This window comes from Gallinula chloropus (assembly GCF_964237585.1).
Source record: "Gallinula chloropus genome assembly, chromosome: 4".
Taxonomy (NCBI): domain Eukaryota; kingdom Metazoa; phylum Chordata; class Aves; order Gruiformes; family Rallidae; genus Gallinula; species Gallinula chloropus.
In genome coordinates, this window is record NC_140088.1 from 47,578,243 (window position 1) to 47,588,975 (window position 10,733).

General features: G+C 45.5%; 1 protein-coding gene across 3 annotated transcripts in view; it reads right to left on the reverse strand.

Moving 5' to 3' along the window:
- CAMK2D (calcium/calmodulin dependent protein kinase II delta) overlaps positions 1 to 9,864 on the reverse strand; it is a gene marked incomplete at its 3' end in the record, with an annotated part of 165,735 nt that extends 155,871 nt beyond the window's left edge. For all 3 annotated transcript variants that reach the window (XM_084264020.1, XM_084264021.1, XM_084264022.1), the window contains exons 1-2: positions 9,658 to 9,864; positions 8,745 to 8,839 (exon numbers count right to left, since the gene is read on the reverse strand). In XM_084264020.1, coding sequence (XP_084120146.1) covers positions 8,745 to 8,839; positions 9,658 to 9,725 — 163 coding nt within the window. In that variant the 5' untranslated portion in view covers positions 9,726 to 9,864. The remainder of the gene's footprint in view (positions 1 to 8,744; positions 8,840 to 9,657) is intronic.
- Positions 9,865 to 10,733: the final 869 nt, after the last annotated feature.

Consider the following 10,733-nt stretch of genomic DNA (forward strand, 5'->3'; position numbering starts at 1 on the left):
CCCATGGATAAGGACAGGGAGCAGAAATATCTACGGCCTGTGAAGAGACTGATCCACACCTCAGCAGGTTTGCCAGGGGACTTGTAACTCTGCGGGGGACCAGGCCAGAGCAGTCTGGGCCCAAAGGTCAGCACCCCGTGGAAGGGAGACGTGGCGAGGCCCATGGTGAGATGACGACTCCCCAATAGAGAGGACTCGCTGCAGAAGTTTGTGGAGGACTGTCTCCCGTGGGTGGGACCTCACAGTGCTGCAGAAGGGTGTGTGTGTGTGGAACACCCCCTCAGCTAAGAAGGAAAACAACTCAGGAGGAATGGACTGAAAACCCCCATTCCTCACCCCTTCCTGCACCACAATGGGGGTGGGGGTAAGAAGGGAGCAAATGTATGATTAAAGTCTGAGAAAAAATGAAGCGGGGGGGAGAAGTAGACGTGTTAAGATCTGGAGGAGGAAAGCTGCTTATGAGGAATTGACCGGAACCCCACTCCCCATTCCCTGCCCCTCCCCACACCATGTTGGGCAGGGGGAGGGGGGGGACAGGGAAGGGAAAGAAGAGAGTAAAATCGTGATAAAGTTTAAGTCTGCTAAGAAGGGACGGGTGAGGGGAAGATGCTTTAAGACCTGGCCGCACTTCTCATTACCTGACTCTGGTTCACTAGGTGTGTAGTTGTAGTAGTAGTAATAAACTAGTTTTCCTTTATTCTGTATTGAGTCTGTTTTGCCTATTGCACTAATTGCAGTGATCCCTCTGTCCTTATCTTGAATCCTAAGCCTCCTGATATATATCAGGGCCAAACCACCACACAGGGCTAAGATATGTTTGCAAATTTACATTAACTCATGTCATGTGTCATCACCTCCTGCCTCCATTTTTTTGGCTCTTGGCTATAGCTAGTGCCTCTGTCCAGTGTCATCTACAGAAGCAACAGATTCAAGAGAAATGAAGTAAACTGAGTTCAGCAGAATATATCCTATGGCTTCCAATCAGATGCAACAGGAATTATCAGGGCTGCAAAGCTTTAAAAGGAGGTTTCCAATTCAAACAACTGAAACTCAGTGCTTTTCAAAACAAGCTGACAATCGAGAAAACGACTCTGGGTAATAGCACAACTCTCTGCCCTGGAAGAAAATACTAAACCCACATCACACAGATATTTCCCGTAATAGTATGATTAAACAGAGGAAGAGTTTGCACAAACACACACACAAGAATATACATGAAGCTCAACATGTTCAAGGAATAAACAGATTGGATTTCTGTGTCTCTCGAAAACACTACAGATGTTTCATCAAATTCAAGGCGGAATTATTTTCAATAAGGAAATAAACAAAAGAAACTATCATCTCTAAGTTAGGGTTTTGTTCTCTACTAACCTTTTCAATGAACAGAGGAATTTAAGTTTTTCACACAATCTTTTCAAAAACCCCAAAATATCCTTACAAAGCATTTGACAAATGCACAATAAACGTATACGGAGAAAGTAGGAACCAACACATGAAACACCCTGGCCTACATTTCTCAGGAGGTCGAATGAAGGACGGATACATGAAAAATGCTATTTTGGCAGTATTTACATTAGTAAATATTTAGCTAACTTTTATTTCAATCTATCAGGGTAGGCACTTCCCAATTAAATAATAATTTAAAAAGAAGCCTTTCCTATCATCCAAGTAATAGCCAAAATGGTCACCATCCAAAAAGAAAACTGTCATGGTTTTACCACACAAACTTTGGAATCACAACAGTGTAAATAAAAGCAGCAGAGGTTACTTCACACAGCAGTGGTCAACCAGACAAAGCAAATAAATAATTTTCAGTGTTTGGACAAACACTTGCCTACATGCAGTAGGACTTTCAATCACACTGCCATGTTTATTTCAGGTTTTAAGACTAAGAGAGGCTTTGAAAACAGATGCAGGATGAATTCAGTCTCAGATCTTCCAGAAACATGGGTATTTCTACCTTGCTGTCAATGAGGACAGATGTGAGGCACTTAAAAACCCCAGCTGACCTGCGGTTTCCAATCACAACAGACATAAACCACCCTTTTCTATGTACAGTATCATGTGCAGACAGAACCCGTCCCTGCTAAAGGTTAAGCATTTATCACTGTGTCCCTTGTTTTCATATTTTAGCTAAAGCTGTCATTTGGAAGTATGATTTGCAAGTAAGTAGTAAAATGTTTCCAGGGAACATGACTTCTCTCAGACCTGGAGGAAAACACGACAGCCAGATTTCAGTACCAGAATGCAGAAGTGGGAGCAGAGTAAATGTTCGTATCTTCCACGGCATCTAGTTCTCCCTTCTCTCCCAACGGGAGTCTGAAAGCAGAGCTGTTCAGATGTGCAACTGAAGTCTTCAGCATGCAGTAAGTGAACACACATCAGTGCCAGGATGTGCAACTTCTGACAGAAAATGGCAGGAAGGCAGTAGCCAAGTCAGTCCCCAGGAATCCCTGTGTTGTTAGCATTTAGGTGATGGAAGAGATCTAAAAGCGGAGAAAGGGTCCAGACCAAAGTGGTGGTGAAATGCAGTTAAGAGAAGGTAGGAAGCTCCCAAGAGGGAAAGACATGTTCAACTGATTTATCATTTTAGGCATGCTTAACTGTCTTGGAGTGGGACAGAAAAACGTTTTACGTAGTCAAAAATGTCTTATGTGTTCCATCCCCCATTGAGCTTGGTCAAACTCAGGTGACAGATGATGGAAACACCTTTTTCACAGAATCACAAGGATGGAAAAGACCTTTAAGATCATCAAGTCCAACCATTCCTGTCCTAAGCGAAACCATATCCTTAAGTACCTGACCTACCCTTTTTTTAAACACATCCAGGGAAGGTGACTCAACCACCTCCCTGGGCAGCCTGTTCCAGACCCCAGTAACTTTCAGTAAAAATTTTTTTCTAATATCTAATCTCAACCTGCATTGGAACAGCTTCTTGCCATTTCCCCTTCTCCTATCACCTGTCACCTGGCTGAAGAGACCATCTCCCACCTCTCTACAACCTCCCTTCAGGTAACTGTAGGTGGTGATAAGTTCCTCCCTCAGCCTCCTCTTCTCCAGACTAAACATCTTCAGCTCCCTCAGACGCTCCTCATAGGATTCACCCTCCAGCACCTTTACCAGCCTGGCTGCCCTTCTCTGGATTCGCTCGAGGACCTTGATGTCCTTCGTATGGTGAGGAGCCCAGAACATGACACAGTACCCAAGGTGCAGCCTCACCAATGCCGAGTACAGGGGCACAATCACCTCCCCTAGCTGTTTTACAGACTGGCTTTTGTTCATGTGTCCACTGCAAACAACAGGTACATGTCCACAAACTTCTGCTTTCAGGATAGCTTCTAAGCACTGTTTTTAAAGCATCACTTCAAATGATGGTGCCACATGTCAAGGCCACTTCTCTGATGCGTGTGAGCAGCAGGGTGTACTAGAATTCCTTTTCCCTCCTCCTCCATGTAGGAATACATTAAAACGTGTGCCACAGTTTTAACTTTTTCTAGCACGTACCTCCCAGACAGCGTATCAGCAACAAGCTTTACTGAAAACAAGAGCAATGATCTGATTCTGAAGTAATTTATTTAAGGCCCATCAGTGAGATGATGAACTTCCCTTCATTACTTCAACAAAAGTCACAATGGAGAGAGAAAATAAATCTTTTGCAAAGAAAAACACAAGTGGCATTATCAAAATCATGTAGTATCTGCTACGGATAATTTAACTATGGACTACCAGGAAAAATAATTTCAAATATAGTTTAAGCTATTAGGATAAATTGTTACCAACCTGCATTCATCACAAGGATTGAACATCCTCATTCTCTGTGGTATTTTAAAGTTTGACAGATTTTCAGTAAAACCGAAATATAACAAAAGCTATAAGCCTTCCAAATAGAACACCAAAACAAAAATATGATGTATTGGGCCGTTTTAAATAATCTCACAAGTCCTCTCTACTACTCTGAGCTCAGTAGAATGGACTCAATTTTATCACTGATAAGAACCAGGAGCCTGCTACATTATGGTAATTTGCAATCGAAACAAACAAACAAACATATCCAAACATAACACCTATACCAAACCGAAAAGAATGCCAGGACTAAACTGACAAGTTCAAACCTTTGAAAAGGGCTGCCACATGCTAGCAGGTAAGTCTTCTTACAGGCTATGGAAACAGGTTTTTAAAAACAAGGTCTTAACACATGGAAGAAAACAAACATTTTGCTTCTTGACCTGAACAGCAGGCTAGAGCAAGATATTTAAGATGACACCTAAAATCCCAAGCTTAATTCTTGTCCTCACAAAGACACAATCTGATTCACTGGCAACTAAGCGCCCTAAGGATACAGTCCTAGGTGGGAGAATAATTTAACATGTACTAAAGAACAAAAAATTAGCATTACAAACACACGTTGTAATAAACCTGCAAAGGTAAATGTCTACTTCAGACATTAAGATCTTTAGCTACATCAGGAAGATTTTCACCTCCTGTGGAGTACAGGAATCCTTTTTAGAGATTGCTCTCCCATAAAATGTCTGGCCCTGGCTGACCCAGGCTATTTGACTGAAAGAAATGCTGTTCTAGCAACACATCACAAAACATTCTCTTTGCATCATGAAAAATACACTGCAAAATACCACCCTATATACATACATCACATTTCATTCATTTCCCTAATGGGATTTAAATTACTTCAGGGGTCATGAGGTGCTCTACTTAGCCAGCTTTAGACACAGAAATACCCTTCCCACCGTAAGATTACTCAATACTGCCCCTAAAATACTGTTCCAGAAGCTAGGGTTTTCAGCCTCCTCACCCATCAGAGCTTATTTCGGGGAAGGACAATTCCTCTAGTCTTCTCTGGCCTTGTCTCGCATCTGCAGTTACAACCTCATGGAAAATACTCTTTTTTCTGAAGAACAGAAAGATGCTGAAAAAGATTTGGGAAATTTCCTTTCAAGGAAGATAAATAACCAGTGAAGCCTCCAAGGCTTAAAGCTCAGAAGTTGACTGAAGCTAATGGAACAGCTGGTCCCTGAAAGCTAAGAGAACAGCAAACAAGGAGGCAATAACACCCAGCTGATTCTTACATTACTCTTAAAAATGCCCCCACCCACGAACGATGCTTTTCATATTCCTGCCACAGCAATCTAAGGGCTGGGTGAGGTATGTCTGGGCAGCATTTATAAAAGCACCCTAGAAAACGAACTGGGCTAGAACATCATCCTTCTCTCATAGATGCCATCAAATCAAATTGCCAAAGGCACAGTGCTTTGGCCACTGCAGAGAAAAGGTCAGTAAGAGTTACTCACAAAAGTTACACCCAATGAAAATATACTAGTAATTTATCTTTTTAAGTGCAATCAGAAGAGCAAACACTTGTCTTTTAAGTTCAAAAATAAGGCCAAAACATGTTAAGAAAAATGTGATTTCTTTATAGGAAATCAGCGTGGATCAATGCCAGAAGACTCTCAGACAAGAAAATAAAAAAGATAAACAGGTAATGACAAAACCAAGAAAAATATATTTTGTTAATTATTTGGTATTTGGAACAGACAGGGTGAGGGAATTTTATCTACACCACTTTCAACACAAAAAAAACCACCACAGAGAAGCCCAAACACTTTAAAACACTTTAGAAACTCAGTATTGAGAAAAACCCTGATGACTTCATCAGCTGAAACAACACAGAGCCCAGAACCAGCTAACATACATTTTTCACTTTATTCTTCATTTTCTGTGTGCTTGTTCACTGTTGCAGTTCATGGGGGGGGAGGGGGAGGGGGGGGGAAGGGGTGAGGACGAGTGTTGTATACCTCTTCCATCCCATCCACCCCCTTATTAAAAATCATCAGCATAATCCAATTGTGCAAGCTTGTCTGGAAAATACCCTATTGATAAAAAACTAGCTGCTGATGTTCTAATACTGATTTAATATTTCAGCTGACTTAGTAAACACAAAGTCAAAGCTCAGACATTCTAAGTGCAGTTGAAGAGTACTTTAAGAAGGGAATATACGTTACTCTATATAAGCAAATTGGGTTTTGCTTTTTTTGAAGAGATTTCAGTTGCAAGGATTTATGATTTCTGTTACTAAAAATCAGAAACACATTGAATTAGAATTGCCACCAAAATAGAAAATTTTTAGAACTGCAATTTCTTTTCAAGTGTTTTTACTCCAGTTTGGACTCCTGATTTGTAGGTAAGTGCACTGCAGACATAAATAACTGATCATCAACTTAAAAGCACAAAGGTTACCTCTGCTAGAATGGGGGACATATCCTTTCCCTCCAGATCAAAACCAAAGCACGTACCTCTCTACACACACAGTCTGACATTTCCCTGCAGCTATACAAGGAGGTAGATGAGAAGACACCTTCACTGGTCAAAGTTTGTGACCAGATGAGTTCGTCAGTTTAGAAGAACCAGTAAAGGATTCAGATAGATCTCCAAGGACATTTACAGCTGAAGGGAAGGAGGGATGGGAAGACAAGTATTGTTATGGTTATTATGAAGCCTATTAGAGAACTTTTATTTTCAAAGCTTGACTCCTCCATATTGTACACTGAACCTGCCTTTCAATCTTGCAAGAAAGTAGGCTCAGATTTGACATTGTGCTTAGAAGACCCCCAAAGAGCCAGGCACTGCACAAGGGATACACGTTTCCAAGCCAAGAACCCTTTAACTTCATCCACAGATGAAGCTGACCCAACAAGCAGTCCTCTGGATTTGCATGATAATTGGTATTTCAAGTCAGAAGTATTAAACACAAAAGTAGACGGTTACCTTGTCATGAAGCAGTTCAGATATGAGAACAAGTAAACTTGCAATATAGGTCGACAAACAGTACCTTAGTTATAAGTTGCATACTTCTTATCAGCCAGGAGCAAGTACCACACTTTGAGGCTTTTTAATCTTCGGGTTTTGCACTGCAAGTGCAATTAAAACCAACCTTTCTGCAATTCAATAATTACCGAATAAAAATTTCTCCAAGAAACTTGCTCTTCAAGTGCTGTGCAGTAGTTTTCAAAAAGCTAAAAACCAAAACCAACCATGACAAAAAACCCAACATCCTAGCAAATAAGAAAAACCTCAAATATTTAGGAGATCTCAGAAAACACAGATGGAACACATCCCCTGCATTCATGGACATGGCATCGCACATGTTCTGATAAGCTTGCAGTCCAGCTTTAAAGCGTAACCCCTTCCTGTATGGGCTTATATGCTAAACCTGTAGAAAAATCCCTGTGGGAATTCTCCCAAATCGGCTTCTGCTCATGCACAGACCACACCAAGCACTGGGTCAGTCCTGTATGACCAGTCAAAGCAGTATGAAATTAAATAGGGTATGTTCCAAACGATGAATTCCGAGGAAGGCAAAAGTTTGTATTAATTTAGCCTAGCATTTCAAGATTTATCCCAATACATGAAACCTCGCGTCACACAAAGAACCCGATCAAGATCTATGAGATCACACAGCATGTCTGAACATCAAAATTCAAACAGATCACGTTATTGTGCTAAAAGAAAAAGAAAGCAAACTTGTACAAATGCTTTATCTCAAGGATTACCCTTTTTTTAAACCTCTCTCCCTTTAAACCTCTAACTCCAGAGGGGAATTTCAAATTCAAGTACCATTTGAAAAATAAAGGCAAACAAATCTCACAGTGAGAGCATAAAGACTAAAGTTCAGCATAAAGGTAAAAAGTAATTTTTCACAAAACTTTCATCAGCTGAAGAACATTAACACCATGTTGAAAGATCTTAAACAGTGAGCAGCAGGTTACCAGAACGTGCCATAATGTCATATGTAATATTTTGCAAGCAAATTTATTGAATTAATCCAAACTGCTGTTTGCCTGCAGCGATTCCTTTGTGCCAAAAGCAAACCAGGCCATGAAGAGGTTTCTACTCTTGACACCGTTTGCTTGACACTGTTCACTGGTGTTTACCACAACACAAATTCATACCAAAACACAGAAAGAATAATCCCATATCCCTCGTCATCCTTCAATTTAACAAGTAATTGACAGCTCACCTTTAACAAGAGTAACTTGCAGTATATTTATCTCAAAGGTAACACATAGGCATATTGGCTGATACTGAGAGTATCTAGGAAATAGCTTGCACAGCAGGTTTAGGGTTGGATTGTAACAGTGTAACAGTTCATCACAAAGACTCACTTCACAAGCAGTTAATCCATAAAATGGTAGTTTTCTTCCTTAACAAGATTTTCTTCTCATAAAGTTTAGGAGAAGGTAGGAATACTCTTTTTCTCATGCATTCGTGGCCAGACAGGCCTCGATGTTTACGTTTAAACGTAATGCAAATGCAGAATTCAGCCAAACTATAATATTTAAAATAAAAGCTATATTGAAAATATTCTTTCCCATCCTTCCTCAAGAAAAAAAATAATCGGCTTTAAAAATTATATTCGAAGTTATTCAGATACAAAATGAAGGGCATGAATTACGTTCAATTGCTCAGTGTCTATACAGCTTTTCCTGAAACACATCACAGCAACCTGAGACCTCCATGCAGCCAACCCGTGAAACATGTGACATCAGAAAAACCACAAGCACCAAGGAACTGAAAAAACCTCCAACCCAATATTTTTTTTAAGTATAAAAAAGTATTAATATATTTATTGAATCATTTAGCTATTTTTATTATTTACCGCTTACCACAAGAACGCTAAAACGAGACGGGGGGAGGAACGGGCAGTAAATGCTAGGTTAAAATATACCCACCCCTGGCCGAAAGCTTTTTGGTGTTGATAATTTTGGCAGCATACTCCTGTCCTGTGGTGATTTTCATGCACCTCCTCACGACGGAGAACGCCCCTCTGCAAACCAACAAGGGACAAAGTGTCAGCCCGACCGGCGCGGCTCGCTGCCGTTACCGGCACGGGGCGGGGAGTTCAGCGGCTTTCAGCGAGAGGTGGGCTGCCGGCAGAATTAAGCAAATAAAAAAGGGATTTTCAGAGAACTCTGTTCTGTATAGGTTTTATTCACCGGAACATTAAACTCCGATGAGAACGGCGGGTCCAAGCCGTAAAGCCGAATGGCTGAACCCTTCCCTGCCCGTAACCGCCGGCAGCTAGGTGGAGAAAGGGAGGAGCTGAGGGGGGTATATTTACCCCGAGGCCGACACACATGGCCAGGCCAAAGCGGCGGAGGCCCCGACCCTTGCCTTTGTCCCTCCCCTGATACCGGCGCACCGCGGGGCTGCCAACATGGCGATCGGTGCCGGGAGCCGCAGCATCCCGCCCCGCCGCTGGAGGGCGCCCCGCCCGGCCCGCCTGTCTCTCAGCCGGCGGGCACCCGCTGACAGCGCCGAGTAGTAGACAACCGCAAGGCAGCTCCCGCACCGGCAGGCCGAGGGCAGCTCCCCGCTGCCAGATGTAACCGGGCTTGACCCACCACCCCGCAAATCACGCCCGGGGGTAGGGCCGGAGCGCTGCCCCTCCGCAGCGAGGCACCCCGCAGGGCTTTCAGCGTCGCTAAGACGGCCGTCCCACACCGGGGCTCACGCACCGAGTCCGTGGAGGACACGGAGCCTTCCCCCACACCTCTGCCGAACACACCGAGTCCCCAGCCCCGAGGCCACTGCCCCGCGCCGTTCCCCCAAAGGCGGGTCACGCCCCGCGGGCTCCGTCCTTACTTCCCGAGCTCCTCGAAGAGCTGGTACTCATCGGTGAACCGAGTGCAGGTGGTAGTTGAGGCCATCATGAGAACGGGCGGCCGCCGGTACCTCCGGCGGCCAGGGACGGCGAGACGATGACGGTGGAGGGGCGGCGAGGCGAGGCTCCGCGCTAGCTCCTTCTTCTTATGCTGCTGCCGCTGCTCCTTCTTCTCCTCCTCCTCCTCCTCCTCCCCGCCTCCTCCGTGACGGGGCTGCCTCCGCGCCCTCCTCCCGCCAGCTGGCGCGTCCTCCCCGCGCAAGTCTCCGGTCTTCCCCCGCCCTTTCAGGAAACAAATAAATAAACGTCTGCCGCTCGGGGGGAGGCGGCGCCGAAAGGGAAAGCAAAACCGGGGTGGGGGAGCGCGGCGTCGCCGCCGCGAGATGCCGCCGCCTTCCGCTTCTCCCCGGTTCTCCTCCCGTGCCACTGGCAGCCGAAGGGGCTGCCGCACCTCTGCCCTGTCTGCCGGTGCCGTGCTTCCCCCTAGCGACGCCAGCCACGGCAGCCCCGTTGCGGTTCTTCCCGTCGGGGACGCTGTAGCGTAGGGACTGTCACAGGCGGCCGGACACCCGCACTTGGGAAAGAATCCGACCCCTCCGGTGCGCTCCGCACCGGCAGACGGCGGCGACAGGAGGCGCTTGCGCCTAACGCCTCTCGCTCTAAGGAAACGGATGCACCTGCGCTCCGCTCCTCGGCGACCGCTGACGTCACAAACCGCCTGACGGAAAGCGCGAGCGCGGCCAGGGGCCCCGCCGCGGGGGCGGCAGTGAGTGGGGACGCCCCGCCCCCTGCCCCCAGTCCCACGGTGGTCCTGCCCGTATGCGGGAGGGGAGAGGTAGCGCGCGCAGGCGTGCGGGGTGCCGCTCGGCCTTTCCCTCGCTCCCGCCTCTGCCGCTCCGCTGGTCCCGGCTCTCCTTTGGTCCGGCCTGGGGCGAGAGCGGCTTCTTCCGCGGCGGGGATGCGGCGCTGGGCTCGGCGGATGGAAGCCCTGAGGGAAGCTTAGCAGAGGTGGTCGCGACGTGAGGCTTTGGTGGGTGTCGGAAGCCCTGGGGGAGGA